The sequence below is a fragment of the Callorhinus ursinus genome, unplaced genomic scaffold, assembly GCF_003265705.2.
Source record: "Callorhinus ursinus isolate GAN/ISIS: 27379988/994484 unplaced genomic scaffold, GSC_fseal_2.0 scaffold12, whole genome shotgun sequence".
NCBI classification, from domain to species: domain Eukaryota; kingdom Metazoa; phylum Chordata; class Mammalia; order Carnivora; family Otariidae; genus Callorhinus; species Callorhinus ursinus.
The window spans coordinates 73,389,616-73,417,184 of NW_027397074.1; the positions used below are offsets into that span (position 1 = coordinate 73,389,616).

Genomic DNA, 27,569 nt, shown 5'->3' on the forward strand with positions numbered 1-27,569 from the left:
AGAGCAGACTGTCTTGAGTAGCTCTATATCCCCAGAGCCTAGCACGGTGCCCTGTGCACATACAAGCACTTACCTGTTGAAGAAACGACATGAAATACCACCTTCACAATCAGTGGTGTTCCAGTAAAAGGCATCATTTCATTTTTGAAAGATCCTCTGATGTAGGTATTATGGTTCATTTGAGGCGTATATGTCATCAGAATGTAGTTTCACAACAGAATTTTTGGTGAAGGTGATATTTTTTTAATATCGTAATGAATTTTAAATGATGATGTTGAGGGAGACAAGCTCACCATAATTTTATGAGAACAAATTTATCAGCACCAACCCTAAAGATAAATTCATGCATTTCAGGGAACAAAAACCGCAAAACCTCTGAAGCCAGCAGCCTCAGATCTTCCTGTTCCTGCAGAAGGTGTCCGCAATATCAAGAGCATGTGGGAGAAAGGGAATGTGTTTTCATCCCCCACTGTGTCAGGCACACCAAATAAGGTCAGTATAGGATTTTGGTCTTTTAATTTTGGAGGCTAGATTTTTTTTCCTTTTTTTTTTTTTTTTAAAGGTATCACACTAGTTAATTATAAAAGCAGTGAAGAAGATGTTAATTCTCCCAGAGACGATGTGTTTAGGAGGCTAGGCTGTGTCCTATGCTCTGACCACAGTATTCTAAATGAAGTGCCTGAAATTAATCATCAACCCCTGGCGTTGGGGGTGGGGTGAGGTGCAGGGGAAAGAAAACCAGATAACATCGTCTTTAAATATCAAGTTTAAGGTTTATTTTACTCAAAATATTAAAGCTAGAGATCAATAATTGATTAGTGTCACCTACTGGTTATGTGAAATAATACCTAATAGTATTTTAAGGTTACTTTGAAGTTTTTTTTCCAAGTAAAGTTTATTTTTTTTCCTGTAATATTGGATTATTGACTTTGTAGGAGACTGCTGGCTTGAAGGTGGGGGTTTCCAGCCGCATCAACGAATGGCTAACTAAAACCCCAGACGGAAATAAATCACCCGCTCCCAAACCTTCTGTAAGTAGCTCCGGGTTTTTCTGAAGTTTTTCGATCTCTCAGTTTCCAGCAGCAGAAGAAAACAAGCTGTTGGTCTGTTTGCCTGGGAAGGACGGGTGCTCCTAGTCTTCGCTGTCACCCTGAATAACAAACAAGGAGGGGCTCAGATTTAGAGAGACTGGTCCAGAGCAGCTGGACCTCCCCATTACCCTCCCCAGAGGGTAAAATGGTGCCACAGTCACCTCTACACCCTGAGTGGGGTAGCTAGCCAGAGCTTGAGGCAGTTCACAGTTTATACTCTTAACTGGTCTATTTGTTTAGTTTCCATTCTAAAAATCACAGTTAGGAATTTGAAAGTGAAAATGTCAAATTATCTTGGCCACTTCTCAGTCAAGGACACTCCTAGACTTATTCCCAAAGAATGTGTATGTTGGCTATTTTGAACCCATATTTTCTAATTTGCCTAATTTCTGTAACTTAACACAAAAGTACAGTTATTGGGCAGTTGTTGAAATAATTGCTATATAATTTTGTCAACACCTCCAAAGGAAAGCCATTAAAAAAAACACACACACAGTAAAACTGGAAACTATAAAAACCGGTTATGAATGTTATTTTTGGAAATCTAACATTTTCTTATTCAGTGTGGCTATCTTACTAGAAAAATGTTCTTTTAAATTTTTCATTGAATGTCTCTGATAATTGCCTTGCATTTATCATTATAATCAAAAACCTTATTAAGCTCCCCACTATATATTAGTGGGCTTTCTCTGTTAAGTTGCCTTTATAACTTTGTTGGTGCCCAAGGGAGCAGAGCCTCCATTGCTATAACCACTCCAAGCCAGAGGTAGAAGAAAAGCCTTCTAAATCATCAGCCTCTGCATTGTTGAGCATTTAATTGCATCCATTGGCTCCATATTTAATCTCCAAAGTAGTCAGTAAAGTTTACCACTTTTCCAACTTAAAAAGAAAAAATGGAAGTGTTTCCATACATTTCGTGGGTACAACTCCTTGTAGTCAATTAATATTCAGCCTGAGGTTTTTTTGCATTAGGGCTCACCAATGTAAATCCAAGTTAAACCCAAGTTAAAATTGAAAAGTCTATATATTGGGGGGAAAAAAAATCTTTCCCCCTTCCAAGTAGATACAGAAAGAGGGGCCTATAACTGGAGACAATTTAGGCAAGGGATCATACCCAAAATGTATATTCTTTTTAGTGCCTCAAATTTCCCCAGCACCAAAGGTGACATGAAGAGTAGGAATTACTTTTTTAAAATGGTAACTTATATAAGTGTGTCCAGACAAGTGATTATTATTAACCTTTCTGAATTTTGGACCCTTTTTAAAACCTAATGAAACCTAAGGACCCTCTCCCCACAAACATGCATTTGATACAAATTCAGCAAGTTCATAGATCCACTGAAGGTCTCACAAGATAGGAAGGCTAAAGAGAGAAAGATACATGTTTTCCTCTTTGATGAGTATGGCACCTCATTAGACAAGATGGTTACTTTTTCATATTTACAATAGTGGCAATCTTGTTCATTTCTATACCATATTATACCCCTGTATTTGGCCCAGGACTTGACCCTTACTCTTTTAGCAGCACCTTAACTGATAAGTTATCATCATCTGTGTTGTCCTAATGGGAGGGTTAAGAGATTTAACTTAGTTATTATTACAACAGGTATAATAACTGCAGGTTTCCACTCAAAAAAACCCATTTTCTGGTAGGACCAAAAGGTATTACAGGGAAATTACAAAACCATTGCCTGCCTTACCTGTGATTCAGTAAGCAATTTGCTAGACCATCTCCTAGAGAATGGAGAGGAAAGGAAAGCAGAATGCAACAATTAGTATAGATTATGGTGATCTATTTTTTTCCCATGTCCCATTGGATTTGGTAGACTAATGTGGCTTCCTGGATGAAGGTCAGATTGGAAGAAAAGAAATGTAAGTGATGTTGTAAATAAAAATTTGTTTGAATGTGCTTGATAAGCAGATTTAAGCCTTGTGCACATCCCAGTGTAGTACACCCAGCACCGTGTTGAAGTCTGAATAAGTAACATGGCAGTCTCTTTGGGAGAGGACATGACTTGGGGCCCAGCAAGGGCAAGAGGGTAACTCATAGACACTATGGATCTAGCAGAAAAGAGATGACATTTCTTTCTTTCTTTTTTTATTTTATTTTAATTTTATTATGTTACGTTAGTCACCATACAATACATCATTAGTTTTTGATGTGGTGATCCACGATCCATTGTTTTCGTATAACACCCAGTGCTCCTTGCAGTACGTGCCCTCCTTAATACCCCTCACCAGGCTAACCCATCCCTTCTCCCCCCTTCCCTCTTAAACCCTGTTTGTTTCTCAGAGAAGAGATGAAATTTCTGAAATGCAGAAAGGGCTGGGAGGATCCTGCAGATGCATAAAATTTGTCAGGAAAATGTTAAGTCTGGGAAGGCAGCTTAGACAGGTCAAGCTAGGATCTTGTTCAGGTTTCATCCAGGGGGTCTCACACTGGTGACCTGCAGCTAAGATCTGTGTAGTTTGGGGCTGTTATGCTTTATTTCCCTTTTTAAAATTGTAATTTGAACACGTTATTGAGGTGTAGAGGCATACACTCTTGAATTTGTTGATTCCCTCTTTTTTTTATTTTTTAAGTTTCTTACACCAGGCCTCTTTGGGCATTTATGTTTCTAGCCTGGCCCTTTGTGGCAGGCATCTGTTTGACCCCCTTGGGACTCTGAGCCTGAGCCCAGGATGTCAGAGGATTACCTAAAGACAGCAGCAAATGGGAGGCCCCCAAAGGTACCTTCTGATTTGGGATCAAAGGTGATTTATCCTCAGCTCCTTGTTTATAGTCCTTGGCATATATGGGTAGAGGGGAAAGCCTGGGTTTGTTTTGGCAAATGTGTGGCATGTAGCCACTAAGGAAAAAATCAGAGGAAAATTCTTTCACCAAAATGGTCCTCACCCAGTGAAACCTCAAGAAGGAAAGGAGCAATCCACAGGATTAGTGTTCTGTTCGAAAACTCCCTGAAGAGGAAAACCACCCTTTACCATGGGTTACATAATAATTTTCATATATGCTAAAAATTAAAGGTGTTCAGAGTAGTTTGTCAAATCAGTATGTTTTAGGGTCCTTGAAAATTAACTTATTCGGAATTAAACACTGATCTATACCTAACTTTTTACTGGCACATCTGCTATTTGTGGGCAGAATTTATAGGATTTTGGTGTAACTTTATAACTGGAATTCTGAGTTCTGAGTATGTCTGCTTTATCTGGTTTGTTATTTGTGTCTAACCTACATGTTATATACAGCAATTTAAGCGATAACTTGTCTTTCTTTTTGTTTAAAAAAATCCCAACAATGTCTTTCTCAGCTGAATTCTCTTCTTCATTCTCTGATCTCTGGTTGATTGGAAACCTGCTTCTCCTGCCTTCATTTCTCCCTCTTCTTCTGGAGTGGGTCTTTCTCTAAAATGTAGTCTGGTCAGGTAATTGCATTTATATTTCCCCTTTGATTTAAAATGCCAGCTTATCACTTGGATGTTAATATTTTCTTGAGATGGACTCTTTAAACTCTGTAAGTGCTCTCAAAAGATTAATAGGCAGGATTTAAGGGAAATATAATTCACTTTCTTCGGTAAAAGGATCATCATTCAGTATTCATGTGAAAGGATTATTATTCAGTATTCATGTGAAAGAATAATAATTGTTTTATATGAATCAAATAAATAAAGTAATAATAGCCACTTTCCAGAGCTTCCATTAGTATGTTCCTAATTATAGTTTCCCAAATTTTAAAAGTCTTCCAGACAATTTGGCAGCTTCTACCTACATTGGCAAATGTAGTGGAATTCTTCAGAAACAACCTGATTGGTTGCTTACTGGTTCCAAGTAAAATAGGTGTAACTCTCTAATAGAATATCAGGAATCCAAGCCACAACGGAAATCCAGAAGCTCAGTAAGATTAAGGTAAATCTGAAATGCTTCACATGGTACCATTTAACCAGTGCATTTTCAGTGTCAAGATTTCAATAGTATCTATCAAAAATATGTCCATTTAGACCAGTGTCTGTGGATAAATGCAATCGTTATTAGCTTTGCCTTCCTAATGAGAAAAGGTATTGCCAAAATAAACATTACTATTTCAGTAAAACACATTTATTTTCTACAAACCACCTTTGCCAAGTACTAATATAAGCAAATGCTGGAAGAAAAGTAAATGGAAACAGAAATTTGGATCCCTATCCAAACCAGATTAATTCTGAGGTCGTAAATAACGAATCAAAGCTATGTAACTGTTACCGATCGTTATTTTCGTGTTTTCTTCCCAAGATTTCCACATGGTCTCACACACGTCATCAACTCAACTTCTCTTATGGGTACAACTTGTGGTAAATCTTTCCTTTGTGGGGCTAGGCTCTACTGATACCCTTCTGAATTACCCACTTGCTCCTCAGGAAACACAACATGATTTTAGTCTGAGGAAAGTGCAATTAGAAAAGTGTCTCAGTTTGAGCTGCCCAGGGGCAGACCCTGAGATAGTAATTCGAGTGCAAGTAGTTTACTTGGGAGGCGAAGAAAACACTACAGGAAGTGAGTCAGGGAAAAGGAAGTAGCCAATAATGCTATTTAGCAAGTCACCACATGGGCTATTAAAACTTAATCCCACTGAGGCACCCTGGAAACCACCATAAAACACATGCTTCCCAGTTATCCCACCTCTGAGGCATGAGTGAGCCTGAGAAATACTCTTGCACCAAATCTCATTGTGATTTGGCATGAGTTATTGAAGACTGCTCCTGGGGATGTTAATTCTCTGAACTTCCAGCCTGCCTCCTGGGTGGGCAGAGGGGGCATCTGTAGCCAGAGAAAGACCTCAGGCAAAGAAATGGAGTGTTGGCATTTGGAAGTCAGGCTGGTCTGCACTGAAGTCCTAAGAGTGTAGGGAATACACCAGAATGCTGAAAGAAAGGTAATCTGCAAGAGGTGAAATGCTTATCCAACCTCAAAAGAATTAAAACTAACGTATATTCTTTTTTTTTTTTCAGAGAGTTTATATATTTATTTGACAGACACAGTGAGAGGGGGAACACAAGCAGGGGGAGTGGGAGAGGGAGAACGTTTATTCTATTCTCTACTAAGAGCATGAAAAGTTAAAAATAGGCTACATTATTTTAAATATGCTTATATTCCAATTCTATTGATCAATAAACAGGAAGCCCTCAGTGGAGGACAGGAGCTACCTGCTGGATAATTCCAGCCCATCCTCCTATCATAACATAGATCAAGGTCTATATAAAAAACATGGCTAATGATCCTTTTGATTCCATCCATTTCAAATCACCAGGATAAAGCGTATTAAATAAGAAATTGATTCAAACAAACAACAGAAGTGGTGATTTATTTAGATGTGGCCAGAAAATATAAATGGCCACCTATCAACTTCTTTCGCCTTTTCTTCATTAGGATTTGAGGCCAGGAGATGTATCTGGCAAGCGGAACCTCTGGGAAAAGCAATCTGTGGATAAGGTCACTTCTCCCACTAAGGTAATCTACTGGGAAGATTTGCTTTTCGTAGGTTCTTTGCCTGCTGTATCCTGCAGTATGATGTCCCAGGGTCAAATGAGAAATACCACTGACCCACAGAACCTTGTCTAGGTAATCATCAGCTTCTAAAAACTTATATATGGTACAGTGAGAGGTAAAGTTCACAGAGCCTTCAGAAGTGTAGGCTTGTCAGTCATACAACATAAATAGTCCAGACCTATGGAGTGGTTTGCAGTAAGACGTTCTAGAAGCACCATAGTGGTAGGAGTGTTAACAGAGGTCATATGGTAAGCATGCTCTGTACTTCTTACACGGTCCAGGCTTGGAACCACAGCCATTTGAAGATCACTTAGGGAAAAACATCTGTCTCCCTGCGTGGCTCCAAAGCTGCTTTCTGGAACCATTACATTGCCAGGAGCCTAGGACCCAAGGTTGCTATGGAAAAAAATTAAAATAATATTTAAAAGCCAGGCAAAACTTGCTACCCTGTGAAAACTAATGGCTAAGAATGCTTGTATTTGTCTTTTTTGATCTTCTGGTCAACGGGTATGCTCATTCTTCATAAAGGAGGCTCTAGACAATAAATCTAAATGATACTCTGACTGAGCATAGGACTCTGTTGTCCAAGGAGCTAATTCAGCTTCTAATTATAGCCCTTCCCCATTTCAAGCAATAAGCCTGGTCTTCTCCTTTAGTAGAGGGAAAACTGGAGAGAGGGAAATCAGCAGCCATAAGTAGGATTAGAACAGTGTGCTTGTGGGTCGATTTAGAAGCACTTTTCAAGCAAACCTGGGACTGAGGAACACCTCAAAGGCAAGCAGAGGATCTCTACAGGTCCCTGAAGTGAGAGAATCACTTCTCCTTTCCTACCTCTACGTGCTCCTAAGTCTGGCACAGCTGCCTAGTGTGCTGTTCCGTCTCTCGATTAGTTATCGATTGCTCTTATATTCCAACAGAATCCACTGGCCCAGTCTCTCTATTTAAGGTGATTTTTAAATAACTTTTCTAAGTCATTGCTAAATATATTAAAAGTACCTAGTAATAATTATCACCACTACAAACCACTATGTCCACTCTATGCAAGGAACTGTTCTGCCTTCTTAGGCTACATTATCTCCTTTGACCCTCCAACCACCCTGTGAAGTGGGTCTTTTTATTACCCCTGTTTAGAGGAAAACGAAGCACAGAGAGATGAACTTTCCCCAAGCCACACAACAATAAGTTAGCAAAGCCTGCATCAAAACTCAGGCCGTCTGATCTGAGTCTGCATTCTTAACCACTATGCAGGCTGCTTTCTTTTGAGGATTGCGTAGTTAGCAGAAGATACAAAGCTTTAAAGTTCCTTGCACAGATTTTCTCCTGGTGGATGTGGGTAGGGCAGTTGCTTATTAGTTTTCTTTTTTAAGACAAAGAATGAACTTTTGTTGGCCTAAGCCATCATCACCCCTTTAGCATCATCTCCAACCTCTCGGAAATGGCAGTCAAATGTGTATATATCGTCTGCTTTCTGAGTAGAGGGTGTAGCTGTCCATCAGCACAGGTTTCATGGAACCTCTCTGGATAACATTCCTCTGAGCCAGGGTTCGGGGAAGTGGAGTACAGAGATGATCTGGAATGGTAACATTCAAGAGAACACCATTCACATTCAACACAACATGAATGGTACTCCTTGGAACTGTACAGTGTGGTGGCACAAGGTGGGAAGGTGATGGGGTGAGTCTTTACACATACCACCCCCTCATCCTCAGTCAATACCACGAAACTCTCTGTACAGTAATAATAATAATATAACCACGAGGCCCAGAGCTGAGTTTATGAGGTAGGTGGCTCCTTGGCTCCAAAATGTCAGCTCCCTACACGTCCTGCCGTCATTCCTTTGAGGTGGACGTACACATTTGAAAATGCAGATTCACAACATTAATATTTGTGAATACGTCAGCAAGGATTTTTAGCAGCTAGTTGAAGAAATGATATACAAATAAGAGTGTGGGCCAGGTAAGTTTCAAAGGTCAGGGTGTAAGAATAGGAGGGAAGAAATTAAAAAATCGGAGAAAACTAAGGATAAGCCCATTCCACTTCTCCATTGTCCTTGACGTGGCCGAGTCTGAGCCATTCACCACGTGTGCCTGTTCCAGAAAGCACCCTACAGGTTCCTGACCCTTCAAGTGGGGTTTTTATTTATTAATTTGAGAGAGAGCACATGAGAGGGGGAAAGGTCAGAGGGCGAAGCAGACTCCCCGCTGAGCAGGGAGCCCAATGCGGGACTCGATCCCGGGACTCCAGGATCATGACCTGAGCCGAAGGCAGTCGCCCAACCAACTGAGCCACCCAGGCGCCCCTCGAGTGGAGTTTAAAAAATAAAAATAAAAAAACTCCCACAAACAAGGCTAAAGACCCAGATGGGGAAGGGAGAATATAAAGAAGAAAGAGGGAAGTAAAAAAAATCAACAGAAGACAGGTAGACTAGAAGACGAGGAGCATATTTGAATAGAATACCAACAATAATCCTCCCTTTCATAAATATTTATTCCTGCCATATTTCAATTATCTTTTTCTTCTTCTGACACAAAACCTCTGGCTGAAACATCATGGCCTGTGGATTTAAAGATCTTTTCTCTTAGCAGGTTTGAGAGAGTTCAAGAAAGAACCCAAAGTAGCCGCTCAAGATGCTGGACCAGCTCAGTTGGAGAGGGCTAATTTGCTCTGTTTTATATTTATGTTGATTTACTAAATTGAGTTCATTTCCTCTTGTTTTATTTTTCATTATCCCAGTAAACCCATGTATATTATCACTATATTTAATAATCACAGTCTAGAGATGTTCATGGTAAAAGTACTGCCTTTGCACAGGAGCCTGTTTCTAAAGAAACCCATGCTGTGAAATAGAGACTTTCCTACTGATCATCATAACTCTGTGTCTGAGCAGTGATACCAGCCACACCAGAAGTCAACTAAAGGAGCTTCACGTTGAAAATTGCCTGAGGAATGTGTGCAGTGTCCAGAAAAACAAGCCCTAGTGGTTTTGTTTGGGGTTTTTTTTATTTTAAATACAGAAATCATGTTGTTTCTGCACTTTAGCATAAAGCATGGAAGAAATTATCTTACTAGGCAATTGAAACACTTTCTGAAAGTAACCCATTTCAGATTTGAGATACTGCAATAATGATTGTCTTAAAAAAAAAGATATACTCTTAAGGTATTACTTTTTTCATGCTGATGAATATCTAAATTGGATTATGATGTTAGCTGACAGTGGTACTGATTCTTTAGGTTGGTTGCTTTGTGGATTTCTTTGGTAGTGATAGCGAACCACATTTTAGATGACCTGATCATGTATGTATGTGCATACACGTATACAAACACACTAATGGTAGAAAGCTTTTTTATGTGCTAGACTATTATATTTAGCAATATGTTCTTGTAACTAGCCAATATCACAGCTTTTTAAAAATTAAAAATCACAATATTATATTAATATTTCATATTTGCCAATAGATACATGGCAGAATAGGTATTGATATGTTTCCAATGCCCGATAACCTGTAAGAAGAAAAGAGAGATTATAGAAGTGTCAAAATTAGTTGACATTTTCTATAAAACAGAGTATTTAGTTTATAATTAAAAACAGTCTTGAAGTCCAGTGTGAATTGTCCCAAATCTACCATCTGGGGTCAAACTCAAAGCTTGCTCAGAACTCTATCCTGTTCTTAAAATCAAGTCCACAGTAGGTTGGCTTAGATGATAAATGAGGTCTCTTCCTTCTCTAAAATTTGAAGACAAGAATTTTTGTCACGAAATTATACAGATTGGAATTCCACGTGTGGGTATGCTAAGACCAACTTTGGCTAATGTCTGCGGAGCAGAGAAGAAAAGTGAGCAAAAGCCAGTATTTAGGAGTCATAACAGTATTTCCCATTCTTAATAGACTGAAACATCTTTTAAATTAAACTTTTCTACTTTTACTAGTCATTGGTACTTGTCGTAAGTTGATAACGTTGAATTTTCAAAAAATATGTGTAACTTTTATTAGTTCTACCTTTTTCGCCAAGAGTCTATCGACTTGTCATTTTTACATTTTGCACACACAATCTAGATATCACATCTTATTTTAGTTTATAAGTGTTCATCTATTCTCCACAATAGATGATAAGAGTACTCCAGTGTCTTGGCAATATGTTCTAGCATAGAAATATACATGGAGTGTAATTCTATAAACTTATACCTCATTTGACTTAACCAAAATTGTCTTAGTCTCAATTCCTACCACACTGAGGGAGCCTCTCAGATGACTTGTTTTCTAAGCTACAGTACTGCCCTGGAAGAGCTAACCAGGGCAAGGCTGGCATGAGGAGTGACCACTGCTTTCCAAAGTATATTTTCCTCATAAATCAGTAAAGAGTTGTTGAATCCTCTAGCTTTAGCACACCTGGGCCAAAGGAAGGAAAGCCACCAAGATTGCACAAGTCATCCACCCATGACAGAGTAGACATGAGTCTATGACAAAATGAACTAGAATGTGCACGCAATGCCTGATTTTAGCATTGACACCCATAATTGGAGTGAAATGGATCAAAGTTTGAATTAAGGCCCACAGTGAGGTAACATTGCTTTGTTGTACTTTTGAATAAGAGCTTCTCCTGATCACTATTATATATTTTTTCCTAGAAAGTCTAAAGTTGAGAAGAGAATATATCGATCCTGACTTTTATTCCAATAATGGATGGAATAAGTTTTAGGGTAGAATTTTGTTCAGTTTGGATTTAATCTTTTGAAAAATAAATTCCTTGTTTACTTGTTTGATTACAGTTCTCTTTGTTATCTTTAAGAGGTAAGACTGCAAGGTGACTAGCATGTTCTGTGAATCTGCCATTCCTAAAAGTTTTATAAACACTTGATATTTTCACTGATAATTGATCGCTGCAATAAACATATATTGTGAAAATGCATCCACAATAAATGGAATTCCTCCAAATGTCTCTGCCTTGCTTATTTTTATGCATTGCATTGATTATAAATAAGAGTTATATCTGTTTTAATAAAGATGGTGGCATAGCAAAATCTATGTTTCAGATTGAGTCTTGGTTTCACTCTTTAGAAAAGGAAAGCCATTTCATTCATATTGTTTAAATTATTCTTATTACAGGCAATCTTCTAATAAAATAGTGAAAATTGCTCTGATATGGACAACTAATCAAACATGTATGGAAAAGGTTGAAAAGAGGAATTAAAAATAATTCTCCTTCCAAAAAAAATTATCGTATCTTCCTCCATCCTCCCTCTCATTCCCCATCTTGTCACACACCACCCCTCTTGCTCCTAAGGTAGAAGTACTGTTTTCCCAAAGATAGTGTCTTTTATAGTAGAAGTGGCCATTTAACATATACCCTTCGTTTGCAGAATACTGACTATTTGCAAGGCACTGGAGACTACATTTACATCCAAAGATTTTTTTCAAAGTAATTTTGCATATTTATGTAACACAGGTTGAATATATGAGGTTGTCATAAAGGTTTCAACTGTGAGCCCAGAGCCCCTGAACAGTCCCTTAAATTCTGCTCATAAGATTGTACAGAATTAGCTAAGTTACTGCAACTTAAAAAATAATTAGTACGTTTTACTTCTCCCATCCTAACAAGAAGGGTGATCAGTTTAGGCAACAAGATAATTGTCATCAAAGTTAATTCACAAAATTAAACAATGAAAAGAATGCCATCTACAGTACTGGTACCAAACTGATAGGATTAGAGATGGACGAAATTTAATTTTACAGTGTGTGTATTCAAGTTATGAGTTTAAAGATGTTATAGTCTCTTGTATGTTGTAGGAACAGGTCTGTATTACAAGGTTTTTTCCTACTCTTGTTTGTATGAGTGCTCCAGATGGAGGAATGGATTTTTTAAAAATCTCATGACCCTAAATATGTGTTCTTCCATAGGACCAAGATGACCTAGCTACGTCTTGATCTGAGTGCTATGTCTGTTTGTGTCAAGCGTATTAGTCATGTTGTCCAAACATTCTGTATCCTTACTGATTTTTTTTTGTTCCATATCTACTATTGAGAAAGGCATGTGAAAATCTCCCTGTATGATTATGGATTTGTCTATTTTTCCTTGTAATTCTGTTAATTTTGCTTTCCATATTTTAAGATCATGTTTTAGGTGCATGTGCAAGTCTAGAATCATTAAAGCTTCCTAGTAAACTGAATGTTTTAACATTATGAAGTAATCCTCTATTTGCACGGCAAATCTTTTTTCCTTAAAGTTTGTTTTTTCTATTCTTAATATTGCTACAGTGGCTTTCTTTTAGTTAACACTTGCATGACATAACTTTTTGCACCCCTTTACTTTCAGCCTTTATATAGTCTTTAGTTTTAGATGCATGTCTTTGAAAATCATAGACATCATAAAATCATAATCATCAGGTTTTAATACAGTCTGATCATCTTTGAGTTTTACCTGGATTATTTAGGCCCTTTATATTTAATGTAATTACTGATATTCTCTCATTTAAATAGCATCCTAGTTATGTGCCACCTGTTTGACGTACGTTTTCTCTCTTGCTTTTATGCCAGGGCTACTTCTGCTTCAAAGCATACAGTGATCTACAAGAGGCAGCTGAGAGGCTGAGCTAGACTTTTGGCAACCCAGTGGGGCTAGAGGAAAAAAGAATATTCTGTCTTTCAAAGATGAGGTTTTGTTACACTACTCCCCGTTTATGGGTCTACAGAGAGCTGACTCTTGAAAGTAAGGGTGAGCTTAAAATAATCTGGTCCTTACACAAACTGGCACCTTCCTTAACCTGGGGAAAAACTGCACTATTCTAGTGGGGAGATAAATGATAAATGATAGACATGAAAAGTTACAAAATACTGAGTAACAATTCAAGAATTTAAGAAAATATCACAAGGCTCTAGTACATAACTGTCAAAAGAATTATGTAGTACATGATTGTCAGTGTTTAGAGGGAGGAGAAAATATTTCATTTTGGGGTAATCAGAGAAAAAAAATGTCTTATATTCTTTTGTACCCCCAGCAGTATACCCAGTGCACCACACATAATGGTGCTTGGTAAATGGTATGATGATTTCATGAGCAACCCAATTTATAAACTCTCTGCCTGATGTACTGCTGTCAAGTTTTGTAGTAGAGTTTTTAGAGTTCTGAGAGGTTAATTTGTTTTACAACATTTTTGTTCCCAGATTTATAATTACTGTATCACCTCAGTCCTGCATTTCAGCTCCATGAGGATGGTTGGCCTCTTGCTTTACTCTAACGCAGATTTGATAGCAGAGTTTTGCCAAGGCATGCTTTTAGTGATACTTGGCTTTTGCTACCTTGAAATAGGATTTCCAAAAAATGTCTCATTAAAATAGGTTGTAGAAGGCCCAACTGGTCATTTCTGCCTGGATAAAGCACATTCATTCAATAAACTCTTACGGAATGTACTAATACTAAAAAATTACGTGAAAGAACTATAATCATACAGAACACAAGATTAATTTCTTAGCTTGTTTTTAACCTTACCTGGCTTTCTTCCACACAAACCTACTTTTCTTAGAACAGATGCTGTATTTCGTATGTCTGGTGCCTGCCAAGTTTAGCAACACAGGTGCTTTGAGTTTTTTCAGATGATGGAAATCCACTGTCCTGAGTGCACTGGGGTTTCTAAATCCTTGGTGAACATCAGAATCAATGGTAGAAATCATGGAACTATGTAGGTTCCAGTCCCAGGAGATTCTTATTCAGTAGGTCTAGAGTTGAGTTGTATAATGCCCCTTTGTTATTCAAATACCTAATTGTAAAATGCAGATTCAGATACAGAAGGAGTGGGGAGGGCTTGAGATTCTGCATTTCTAATAGGTTCCCAGGTGATGCTTCATTGGCTACTGCTGCATTGGGGAACACATTCCAAGTAGCAAGGTCTCACTCTAGGCTCTGTGTGGAAATGTGCACTCCAAAGATTCTCACTGAAAACAACAGAATGAGATCACTTGCTATGACAGAACAGTGGTGCTTTATATATAAACTGTCTTAATCCTTACATCAATTTTAGGAGATAGGTGCTGTTACTCTCCATTTTATAAGGAAACTGAGACCCAGAGAGGTTAAGTAACTTACCCAAGGTCATACAGCTAAGTGTTCTGGTTCCAGAGTCTGCACTCTTAACCCCCTGGTCCCACTGGTCAGCAGCATTAGCTGATTATAGATGGGTTCCATTTTCCCCAAGAATACATCTTGGAAACTGACATCCCTCATGACCACCAGGCCTATGTTTCCAATTATTTGCTGAATATTTTCACCCAAAATCTCTCCAGAAGATACTATTATGTACATTCTGATCTGTGCTCACATGTTCTCCCTTACCTAATGTATCAGCCTTATTTTTTTCCCCTTTCTAAGTTCACTGAAACCAAGTGTGAGTCCACCTCATCTAAGAAAACCCCAGCACACTCACATTTATCTGAACCTTTATTCTTGTTAATAACTTAGTACGCCTGTAGAGTGCCTGCCTTGTGACCATCAGGCACTGGACTAGGCAACCAGAATGCAAAGAGGAAGCTCAGACCTTCCCTTCCAAAGGCTCAGAAACCATTAGAGAAAACGAGTTGTTGACATCACTCTCTGGTGAATCCTAAGCAGAGATTTACACCAAGTGTTGTAGTTGCACAGCAGAAGAAACCTCAACTCAAAGGGGCCTGCTGTTCCACCAGAGCGCACGTACCTCCAGGTCTTACACCACCTTGCACCCTTGGTTCTCAGCACTCTACCTTTCACATGCTAAACACTCAGCACATTTTTTAGACATATTTATTGAAGACCTACAGATACCTGTCAACATTAGGCACTAGAGATACAAAGATAACTAAAAGCCCAGCACTCTTAAGGGGCTTTGATATTGAATAGTAGGACACAGAAATGAGTAGACTAAATGCAGTAGAGTGTTGATGTTATGACAGGGGTGCGTTAAGGGACATAACAGAGGCCTGGAGGACAGAGTTGTCTAAAAGAAATTCAAAAGGGTACTGGGACAAAGGTGGCCAACGGCTCCTAAGAAGGCCAGGTGGGTGGCATTAACATGCCTCAGTTCAAGCTCTGCTATTAAGCTTTATAGCCTGAAAAACGATTTGGTCAGCATCCAGAGAAGGAATCTATTTTTTTTTCTTTTATGGCTGTACCAGTAAATTAACCAAGCTCAGAAACCCAATATACTATATAAAGTCAGAATGGCAGCACACCAGTTTGCAATGAGAAGTTGCTCTTATGAGAACACTGGGCTTCTGTGAGCAGCATTATCTTTCTGTGAACTAAGGTGCTATTTCTGAGAGGGGGCATCCAAGAGAATCACTGAGGACTGAAGGTGTCTGACTGAAGGGGAGGCTGGCATTTTGTTTCCTGTTGGATGGCTGCCTAGCCAGGAGTTGACTAATTTGTCTCTATGCTCTCTAGCTCATAGAAAAACGATTGAAAAGAAACAGGCCAGATAGAACAGCACTGTGCCGGTGTATAGAAGACAGATAGGTCCCGTATGTGCCCACCAGTCCTAGAACTGCTTGTGAAGATGACACTGGGTCAGTGGTGACACTCTGTCATCATGCAGGGATCACCACAGCAAGGCAAGTAGATGCCCAGGTATCAGAGTGGTATGGTATCATCACCAATTGGAGGTCTGCTGGTCAAATGATAATGACAGCTAACATTTTATTGGGTCCTTCTCATATTCCAGGCACTTTCTAAGCACTTTACATGTTATTCACTCATTTAAGCCTCACCACAACCCTACAAGATAGTCACCACACATCTCTCTTGACTTATGATAGAGTTACACCCCAATAAACCCACTGTAAGTTGAAAAGATCCTAAGTCAAAAATGCATTTAATACACCTAACCAACTAAACATCATAGCTTAGCCCAGCCTGCCTTAAACGTACATTAGCCTATAGTGATATTAGCCTACAGTTGGGCAAATTATCTAACACAAAGCCTATTTCATAATAAAGTGTTGAATATCTCATATAACTTACTGAATTTTATTTAGTGGTTTTATTTATTTATTTGACAGAGACACAGCAAGAGAGGGAACACAAGCAGGGGGAGTGGGAGAGGGAGAAGCAGCCTCCCCACTGAGCAGGGAGCCGGATGTGGGGCTCGATCCCAGGAGTCTGGGATCATGACCTGAGCCAAAGGCAGACGCTTAATGACTGAGTCATCCAGGCGCCCCTAATTTATTGAATATTATACTGAAAGTGAAAAAACAGAAGGGCTGTAAGTATATTAGTTGTTTGCTCTCATGACTACGTGGCTGACTGGGAGCTGTGGCACCCTACCATACTGCCCAGCATTCTGAGAGAAGATCATCGTGCATATGGTTAACCCAGGAAAAGATCCAAAGCCAAAATTCCAAGTATGGTTTCTATGGAATTCATATTGCTTTTACTATTCATACCATTGTAAAACTGGAAAAGTTGGGGACCTTCCGTAGTACTGTATTATCCACACCCTACATGTAACTAAACTGAGGCACAGAAAAGTTAAAGAATTTGCTCAAAGGGCACCTGGGTGGCTCATTCGGTTAAGCGTCTGACTCTTGATTTCAGCTCAGGTCATGATCTTAAGGTCGTGAGATCAAGCCCCGAGTTGGAGCCTGCTTGGGATTCTCTCTCTCTCTCCCCTTCTTCCTCTGTCCCTTCCCTCGTGCACACACACACTCTCTCTAAAAGAAAATAAATAATAAAATAAAATAAGATAAAAAACTTAACTCAAGATCATACAGCTATTAAGTGGCAGAATATTTGAGCCCAGGCAGTTGGCCTCTGAGCCCGCACTCCTCACAAGGATTCCCCACAGTCTCTCACAAGAGATTGTTATTGCCTTGAAGAAAGCCTTCAAGCTTGCCTTGAAGAAAGTTCCGAGTCACCACCCTCATGAAGCCCACAAAGAGCAAGAACAGCACTTGAGACCAACTGTGTAGACTGCAATTTGGCCCAGTTAAAGAGACTTTTGCCCTTTTCCTCCCCAGCCCCTGCTCATCCTAACATAACAAGGACTGGCACGTAGAAGGAAGCCAGGATGAATGTACATAGCAAAACACCAACTCACTCCCACTTCCCAAGCCACCAGAGCTAAGGATAGATCTAGGCTGTCTGGAGGGTAAGGAGGAAGAAGGCTTTGATTCCAGTTTGAAACTGACATTTAAAATGTACTTGATACCAAATTCCAGAGTAAAATCTTAAAAAAACAAAAGTTTTAGTGTTTTAGTAGCTGAAAGTGGCTAGAAAGTTGTGGAATCTGGCGACATGTCCTCCGTGGGAAAGGGGACTTCATTGTTGCACAGTTCAGGGGCAGGTATTTGGTAAGGGTTGCCGGCGGGGAGGACCATTTCATGGTTTTTGTCATGAGACTTCACACTGAACATTCTTTCTCTTTTGAGGTGATTTATCCTCTCCATTATTTGCTGAGTAGGCAGGGGGCATTCTTACTAACCTCATTTCCAAGTGTTGAGGAGAATAATGCTTCACTATAGTCCCCCCATTTAGACACATTATACAAACTAATAATACAAACTACTTGTACCAGTGATAGAGGGATAGTCCTTTCTAGGACTTCGCTATGGAGATGACCCTTGAGCTGAGTCTTGGTTAGCTAATTGGCTGGGACAAGTCTCAAGGTTTGAGGGGCTTCTGGGTGGCTCGGTCAGTTAAGCATCCAACTCTTGATTTGGGCTCAGGTCAAGATCTCAGGGACCTGGGATCAAGCCCCTCGGCGGGCTCCAAGCTCAGCGGGGAGTCTGCTTGGGATTCTTTTCTCCCTCTCCCTCTGCCCCTCCCTCCCATGTGCATTCTCTCTTTCTCTCTCAAAATAAATAAATCTTTTTTCGAGGTTTGGGGGCGCTTGGGTGGCTCAGTCATTAAGCGTCTACCTTTAGCTCAGTTCATGATCCCAGGGTCCTGGGATCGAGCCCCGCATCGGGCTCCCTGCTCAGAGGGGAGCCTGCTTCTCCCTCTCCCTCTCCCCCTGCTTGTGTTCCTTCTCACTGTGTCTCTCTCCTGTCAGATAAATAAAATCTTAAAAAAAAAACTCAAGGTTTCAACTTGGAAACAGTTTGAGAAGTTTGATCCTATAGCAGGACATTCTAGACCCACATAGTCTGAGGAAAGCCAAGATGGGTATACTAGAGGACCCCAGGACTCCTAGGACCTAGTATGGCTTCCTCAGCCAAACTGTGACGAGACCTCTACAGCCACATAACCACTAAATTCTGTGATGTCATAAATAACTCTGATTGCCCTAGTCACTGTATTTAAGTCTCTGCTCAACAAAGTCCAAGTGATATACTTACACAAAATAACTTACATTCCTAACACAACTTACATTGGGCATGTTGCTAAAGTGAATTTTCCTCCTGATTCCCACACCAGTCATTGTGCTCTTTGGAGTATTGTTTTGGTTTTCCTTTTCCTCTTTTCTTACTCTTATTATAATAATGCCTATTATACTGCAGGGTTAGACTAAATAAATTCTCCCAAAAATAGGACAAGAGAAAGTTGCTGCTGAAGTAAAGTTGCCTTGTCAAGAAGCCAAAGCTGTGTATATAAGGAGTCTGTCCTGTGAACTGCTCAGATAAGATAATAGGGAAGGGAAACGAAAATTCAGATCGACAAAGTCCTTCGGAGAAACTTACTCCAGGCCTTACTTCCACTCTAACTTAAAGACAAAGAATTTCCACTATATACTACCATCTGAAATAGAGTAAGTTAAAAAAAAAAAAAAAAAAGTTCAAAAGAAGCAGGTACTTAAGGAAACAACTTAAAATTTACTTAAGAAGGAAATCCTAATGAAATTTTCCTAAAAATGATACTCCAGTTAAGCTTCACCTAAACAGTAAAATTCACAACCTAGCAAAATTCATAACCCGGTCTTCTCTCAGAGCCTTTGTACTTGCTGCTTTCCCCGCCTGGCAAGGTTTTCCTGGACATAAACATGGCTCATTCTTTTGCTTCTGTCTCTGCTCAAATGGCTCCTGGTCACAGAGGCTTCCCTGGACACCCTATCAAAAGAGGTACCCTGCAACACCTGACTCCTCAGTAGAGCATGCGACTCTTGATCTCAGGGTCATGACCTCAAGCCCCATGTTGGGTGTAGAGTTTACTTTAAAAAGGGGTGGGGGAGGCTCCTTGGTGGCTCAGTCAGGTTAAGCATCTGACTCTTAGTTTCATCTCAGGTCATGATCTCAGGGTCTTGACTTTGAGACCCACATCAGGCTCTGCACTCAGCGCAGGGTCTGCTTTCCTCTCTCCCTCTCCCTCTGCCCCTTCCCTCCCCTCCTTTTAATAAATAAATAAATCTTTAAAAAAGAGAGAGAGGGAGGGAATGAGCGCTACCCCTACCAAGGCCCACCCACCTGGAGTACTTCCCAGGCTCTTTATTTTTCTCTCCTTTATATCTCTCCATAGCAATTATCATCACCTGAATGGGTTTTTGGTTTTTTGTTGTTTTTCTTTTTTTCCCATTGGTTTGTCTGTCTTCTCCCATAACCTCCCTGAAGACTGTCTGTTTGGTTTCCTCCAATAGCCTTACAGGGGAACAATCCCTGACAAGTAGTAGGCATTCAATAAAAATTAGTTGAAATAATGAAAGAATAAATGATCATGATTTTCAAAATTTTGTTGAATTCCTATTTATTTATGCACTAAAATAATTTTTCTCTATAGGAGTACTTGAAATATGATCATGCAAATATTTAGGCTAAAAATCATGAGACTTAAGCCCCAGCTCTGTCTTTGATTTCTTGTGTAATCTGGTTAGCTAATTTCTTGGAGCTTCTTCACCTTATATATGATACCCTATGGGTTGCAACCCTGACTCTAAAATCCAACAGAAAAATAGATTCCATATTTAAATATTCTCTGTGCATGTCACCTTTGTGTTGCATATGTATGGCATAAAACAAGGTAGAGCTATCAAAGGCACCTGATGGGGTTCAGAATTAACATCCACAAAATGTGCCACTTGGCGTGCGGATTATTTGAAGCTGAAGACAATCTAGGCCCAAAGACTCAGGAAGAGCTTTTTATCTCCCCCTGAACTGCCTCTAAGAATTTAGAAAGAGTGCCTGACCCAGGAAAACAGCTATCACAGGAGAGAACTACAGAGTATGGGCTAGGTGTAGCAAGCCAGAAGGAGCTTGGTAAGGGCATGTTTTTGTTCAAATTCCTCTCTGTGTCCCCTGTCTCTGCATGGCATGGCATGGCAAAACATGTGTTTACCAAGCATTTGCTCTTCCCATCTTCCTGTGAATTGTCTTCCTTCCCTTTGAAGCCCCAGGCCCCACCTTCTCTTTAGTTCAGGGTACTATATGAGCCTCAATCTCCTGTCTTGGAGGCGCTCATGTCCCTGTGAGGTGTCCAAACATAAGAAATTAAACTTATTTTTCCCCTATGAATCTCATCAATTTAATGAATATACCAGCCAAAAGAACTCAGAAAGACAGAGTAAAAATTTTTCCTCCCATACACACCAAATGGCTAAGGACTTTTTTTCAGCTACACTTGGAAAGCTGTTTCAAATATAGTAAATTATCCACCAGACGTAAAAGCCCGGGGGAAATCAGGATGATTTCAGGAATAACGTCTTTAAGTCTCTTACGGACCAGAATGTCTAAGTCCGTGACGGGAAGAACGTATTTAATTAGATAAGACAATACATGTAAAGTGATTTACGTAGCGCCTCGGAAGGTAATAGGTGTTCAATACATTTGCTAACAATTATGCTACTTAAAGAATCTCTGAGCTGATAAGAATTTTGATTGCTGTCACTCTATCAATTATTTAGAAGTCTCGTTTTCTGAATAAAGACGATTAGTCACACAATCGTGCAGAATGCCCCCCACTGTGGGTACAAATAAAGACCAACAAAGCCCAAGTCTTAACCAGTAAGCTCTACCGCCTCCTCGAAGAAAGGACATGACAAACAACCGACGTGCAGAACCTGAAGGACAAAGCCCTGCTCCCTCTTCCCCACTCCTAAATTTTCCCGCCAGGCCCCGCGCTCCACCCTCACGCAGTTGCGGATTCTCTCTGCCCCCAGCTCCTCAGCCCCTCGTTCCCGTCATCCCCTGGGCTCTCCCCTTCCTCGGCCGAAATCCCGCGTGGGCTCTTTTCCTCCGCGCTGGTCGCTCGGTGATTTCCTAGGACTGTCGGAAGTCTCGCGAGGGGCGGTCCCGTTGCCCTGGAAACGAGTGGCCCCGCCTCTTGCGGGGGGTGGGGGAAGGGCGTGGTTGGGGCTGTTAAACTACAGCGGCGTTTCTTCCAGCTGCCAGACTGTAGGTGTCTCCGGTAGGACGGCTGCTCCCGGGAGGGAAGGAACGACAGGCCAGGCCAGAGGACTCGGGGCGGGGGCGAGGGCCCGGCCGAGGGCGTCGAGAGGCGAAAGACGTCGCAGACGGGACGCCCCCTGCGGGAAGCGAGCGCGCCTGGAAGGTCGCGCGTTCCAGAAAATGAGCTGCTTCCCATACTGCCGCGTCCAGAAGTGAGGGTGGGAGGAACACCGTGCCGACACCACTTGTGGCTTAAAAGGCCTCAGTCCTCCCCACCTAGAAAGTGACCGTGCCTGCCCGCAGACCTGCCCGGCGCGGCTGGGCTTGGAAGCGTCTGCTTTTGCCTCTCCTGCCGCAGACGTGGAAGCTACCCAGGCAGCGCCCATTAGATAATCTGTGGGTGTGGCTTTCCTGAAGCCCAGGTTTTACATACAGCAGGTCAGCTGCTGGTGTGCCTCCTGTGTTCATGTAAGGAAATGGAATCAGGATTTATGCCAAGTTTTCCAAATTTAGAATTGTGGTGATCCTCAGATTGAGACTTAAGTCTCAATACTGGAGGGGTCTTCTCTCTTGCATTAGTAGTTACTTGCTCTGTGTAGAGAGGAGCATAAACCAAATTGGCAAATTCCTTTGGTCTCTCAAAAATAATAGAATCTTAGCAAGGAATTTCTGTTACTCCATTGTCTTAATAACCACTTGGGAGGATGCTTGCATGGGAGGAGTCGTGGTCATGGCCAATATAACCTTCTGATAGCTATTGAGATTTAAGTAAGAATAATTGAATATTAGAACAGAGACAGTATCTACAGAATATTAACCAAAATATAAAGAGAAAAGTGTACTGTAGTCGTTTGAGCTTTTGGCCAATTGAAAATTAAGCAGAAAAAAATTTAAACTATGTTATTAGATTTCATTGCCCGAGTAAGTAACTATAATTTTTCTTTGATTCGTGGTCTTTTTAAATGCCTCAGGATCACTCTTAACTTGCTATGCCCTGCGGTAATGTAAATACAGGATGTAAATGAGTTGGCTGTGTAGCCTGGAGATTTCTTTTTTCAATTAAATTATTTACTCGATTAGTCTTACTGTGATTTTTGTCTTTTTCATGGAAATGGAAAATTTCTTCAAATCTTTGAAGCTGAATGTTTAATTAGCTGTGTCCTAATTAATTTAGCTTTTAGAGAAACCTGTTGTCACTGTTAATTAAATACAATTGGATATATCTGGGGTTACTCATTTAATGTAATAAACACCTTCAAGTTAAACTGAAAACTGTCAAATAAGTTGCTTAGAAATTGTTTTACAGCCTACCTACATAATAAATTTCAAGTCAGATATTGGAAGAAATGCCAGAAGATTCAGAAAAGGAAGACTATTCAGACAGAACGATCAGTGATGAATCAGTATGTTTTTTTTAACTTTATCCCACATAATTTCAGATAAAACTTGTGTTGTAAATTCCTAGTAAAAATATTATAAAATCAGTTGGATGTAAAAATCAATTGATGTTTAAATCACTTGTCACTGAAGTTGGAAAATAATTTGAAAGCCAGGATACTACTATGTACAGTATGCCTTATCTAGAAAGAGAACCTATACTGATATTTTTGAGAAAATATTTTGGCTAAGATTCTTCTGAGTTTTACTTAACAGTGTGTATTAAATCATTACTAAGGTTTTATTTTTATAATTCATGTTCACTTACAAGTATTCTGTTATAATATGTATCATAATACTGGATCCCCTATGATGTTCTAAACCTGTGTATCACCATAATAGGTTTAGTGTGGCTCTGATGTAACTAAGGAAAGGACATGGAGGAAGAAAAAGGGAAAAACAAAATGCAGTATTTCAAAATAGTTTGGTTCGAGTACATATGAGAGATTTCCTTCAGATTTTAGTAAAATATAAATTATCAGGTATATAAGTTAAGGTCCCAAAATAAGCTCCCTAAAATAATGTATCACTCTTTAAGTCCATGGCTTTCTGTGCTTTTCTTTTTCTTTTTGTTAACTTTATTGAAGTTTAAATTGTCTTGCCAGGTTTCCAAGAATTTTTAAACTGTATTCCCTCCGAACAGTCATTAATATGACCTTACCCAGTGAAAGAAGGGGGATGAAAACTTGAAGGTTTCAGGATATTTGAAGTATTGGGCACTTTGAGAACAGTAGCCCATAATAATCCTTTGATTTTTTTCATTCATTACAGAATAGAAAGAAGTGCTCAATTCTAAGTACTAAAATAGATGTAAAAATTTCTGGATGTGGAAACTGTTGGTTTTTTAAAAATATTTTAAAACTCTCCTGTTTTAGGATGAGGATAACTTCATGAAATTTGTAAGCGAAGATAGCCACCGGTGTGCACTTTTAACAGGTTTGAACTTATCCATATATTCTCCTTTCTCTTTAGGATAAGACCTTGAGTATTCACTCAGGGTCAGTGAAAAATAAGAAAATGAAGAAACTAGAAAAAATTCAGATTGAATAGTATAGAAGTGTATTCTGATATTGGATAAGGAAAGAAAATGTATCCACTTTTATAAGAATATTTTGGAGCTCAAACTTTTAAGGTTTTAGGTAAACCTGATATTTAATGAAACTAAATAAAAGTAGTCATTGCTTTATAAAGGAATACACTTAACATAAGGATTTACATAGGCATTTCTTTAAATAGCTCTTTAAATTTACTGTATGACTCAAGTTATAATGGACACTGTTTTTGAAGTACATTTTTATTTAAATGAAGTTTGCCTGTATAGTTTCCTTAATAAAGTGATTCATTTGCAAATGTACATATATGTGGAATCTTGATGTATACTTGATTTGTTTTAAATGTATACATTTAGAGGTTTTTTTTAGTGTATATCTAAAATATTTCTTCTTAGTATTCACATGTCTATCACAAGTAATCTGAAATTGAAGATAAGGATTTAATTTTTCTTCTTTCCTCTTTTTCTTTTTCTTTCTTTTTTTTTTTTTTCTTTTTACCGTCATCCTAAAACAAATCTTTTGAGATACCTACTATTCTCAGTTTGGTATGTATCCTTCTAGACCTTTTTCTTTGCATTTACACACATATCTATACCCATACTCATAGAAAATTTGTAGTCCTAGTTTATGGACTTCTTGCCATCCTTTTTTTCTTTTTAAAATTTTGCCAATCTGTTGGAAGAAAGGAGGTGCCTCACTGTTTTCACTAACATTTCCTTTACTGCTGAAGAAATTAAGAATTATTTTATATGCTTGTCTATAGTCACTCTTATAATGAATCGCCTGTTCATAGTAATCCTTTTTTCATGTTGCTTCCATTATTTAGAATTATTTTGATGTTAAATTTATCATTTATCTGTGGCTCTTTATATGTTTAAGCTTCCCTACCCCAGGGTCACCAATATAATCATCTAAGTTTAAGTACTTTGAATTTTGGTATTTAATTTCTCTCTAATTTACATGTATGGATAGTATGAGATATGGATCTAATTTTATTTTCTAATTCATAGCTGCCTTGCCATTTTTGAGTCATACCGTAAATTAGACAAAATGTGGTCTGTTCACATAATGAAATACTAGATGCTTAGTAACAGTCTGTTGAATAACTGGATCTAAATAACAATCCTGAGAAGTAGTGAGGGAAGGTGTTATTATTCCTTATTCATATACAGTAAAATTTATGTTCAAAGAGGCCGCATTAGCCAAGCAAAATCGTATAGAAACAAAGTGGGAGAATAGAACTCAGTTTGTCTGACTCCTAGTCCAACTTGCTATATCTGCTACTGTACAAAAATAGCCCAAAACTAAATCTAGGTAAAAAGCCACGTTTCGGAGGTGGTAGAGCAAGAGGAGTCAGTGAGACAAATGGAGAACCAAGTATGTGAAAAGTAGGGAGAAAACCAGAAAGTGTAGCATCATAAAAGACAAGGTACATGAGCTTAGGGAGGGGAGATTATCCAATCAATTTGATGCCCCACGGCTAGCCCATTGAAAGAGACAGGGCCTCTGCACTACCTACGTGGGGCAACCCCACTGTATTCTATGTGTATTATGCTCTTGGGGTTGTGTCACACAGTGACCCTAGAATGAGAACTGAGAAGAAGTTGTGACTGAGAGTTCACTAGCAACCTTTGAGGATATAGAGCTAGTAGGTGGTGAGGAATTATGGTCATGGGCTGTGTTTAACCCATTGGACAAAGAGTTGCCTCAGTGTGTTTAAGTTTAGGAAGACTACAGTAGAGGTGCCTGGGTGGCTCAGTCAGTTAAGCATCTGACTTCAGCTCAGGTCATGATCCCAGGGTCCTGAGTCTCAGGGTCCTGGGATCCAGCCCTGCATCAGGCTCCATGCTCAGCAGGAGTCTGCTTGTCCATCTCCCTTTCCCTCTGTCCCTCCCCCAGCTCGTGCTATCTCTGTCTCTCAAATAAATAAAATCTCAAAACAAAACAAAAAACAGTTTGCTGGAAAAGCTGCAAGAAACAAATGTTTTTGGAGTAGCATTGAGAATTTAGCATAAATTAATAGTATCTGAGGTCAACAACTACTTTTTAGCTATTGTGAAGATCAGTTGTTACAAAATTTCAATGGTAAATTTATTTTTAAAATGGCATGAATTATAAAATGATATCCATAAATACAAATTAATGGTATTGGAAGGGAAAAAGGAGTATATTTAAAAATTATAGGAATTGGGGTTTTGCTGCTTATCACTCATGATTGTGTTTGAATCTTTTTTTCAGCTGACTCTATTAGTGACCCATTTTTCCCCCGAACTACCCAGATACTGTTGGAATATCAACTAGGGAGATGGGTGCCACGTCTTCGTGAACCACGAGATTTATATGGTGTCTCTTCTTCTGGTCCGCTGAGCCCTACACGGTGGCCGTACCACTGTGAGGTCATTGATGAAAAGGTCCAGCATATTGGTATGTTCTTAGCAGTTTTTGGAATTCAAATATTAGCAAACTTTGCCAACCTTAATTTTAATGAGGAGACTCATGGTGTTAGAATATTGCATTCCAACAGGAATATAACATGAGCTATATGGATCATTTAAAATTTTCTAGTGGCCACATTTTAAAAAGGAAAGAGAAACAAGTGAAATTTATTTCAAAAATATATTTTATTTAACCCAAATTTATCCAAAGTATTTTGCATTCTTTTTTTTATATGAAATCTGGTGTGCATTTACATTTGCATTTTAGCTCAGATCAGCCACATTTCAAGTGTTCAGAAGCCACATGTGCTTAAAAGGGGGACGTAAAACATGTGCCAGAATTTTGTAATTCTGAACAATTCGAAATAACATGACTGTTCCAGTCACGTTCAAACTCTTACATAAAGTGAGGTCGTGGACAGAGGGTGTGCCAGATGGCTCTGCAGTCTTGCTCCTTTTTTCTCCATATCTCTTGCTCCCCACCTGCCCCCCCCGAATATCTTTTTTTCTCCTCTGTGTATCTTTATCCTCTCTTTCTCCCTTTTTTTCCACTTCTCTTCCTCTCTTATTTTTTTTTATCTTTGTGCCCCTTTGTCTTTTTTTCTCTCCTTCCCTCTTTCTGCTTCTTTCCCTTAATGTATGTTTTATGGACCCAAAGAAGACATATTTTAGTGAATATTTTTTTAAAGATTTTATTTATTTATTCATGAGAGACAGACAGAGAGAGAGAGAGAGAGAGGCAGAGGGAGAAGCAGGCCCC

At 39.3% G+C, this 27,569-nt stretch overlaps 2 protein-coding genes across 41 annotated transcripts in view; both read left to right on the forward strand.

Annotated features, from left to right (window-relative positions):
• The window catches only part of CALD1 (caldesmon 1), a 181,419-nt gene extending 169,875 nt beyond the window's left edge, over window positions 1–11,544 (forward strand). For 4 of the 7 annotated variants that reach the window (XR_012380346.1, XR_012380348.1, XR_012380350.1 and 1 more), the window contains 6 exons: window positions 355–492; window positions 936–1,031; window positions 2,918–2,963; window positions 4,400–4,513; window positions 6,492–6,572; window positions 9,197–11,544. Coding sequence is in view for 2 of the 7 variants with exons in the window: in XM_025854954.2 (XP_025710739.1) it covers window positions 355–492; window positions 936–1,031; window positions 6,492–6,572; window positions 9,197–9,202 (321 nt within the window). In the remaining 5 variants the exon portion in view is untranslated. Of the gene's footprint in view, window positions 1–354; window positions 493–935; window positions 1,032–2,917; window positions 2,964–4,399; window positions 4,514–6,491; window positions 6,573–9,196 lie in introns of those variants that run through there. The other 3 variants (XM_025854954.2, XM_073899234.1, XR_012380349.1) reach the window with 2 other exon arrangements.
• A 10,011-nt stretch (window positions 11,545–21,555) lies between these two features.
• Window positions 21,556–27,569, forward strand: part of AGBL3 (AGBL carboxypeptidase 3) — a 60,346-nt gene continuing 54,332 nt past the window's right edge. For 6 of the 34 annotated variants that reach the window (XR_012380334.1, XR_012380333.1, XR_012380336.1 and 3 more), the window contains exons 1-4: window positions 21,559–21,891; window positions 23,192–23,288; window positions 24,198–24,258; window positions 26,613–26,798. Coding sequence is in view for 21 of the 34 variants with exons in the window: in XM_073899226.1 (XP_073755327.1) it covers window positions 23,232–23,288; window positions 24,198–24,258; window positions 26,613–26,798 (304 nt within the window). In the remaining 13 variants the exon portion in view is untranslated. The other 28 variants (XR_012380338.1, XR_012380339.1, XM_073899229.1 and 25 more) reach the window with 19 other exon arrangements.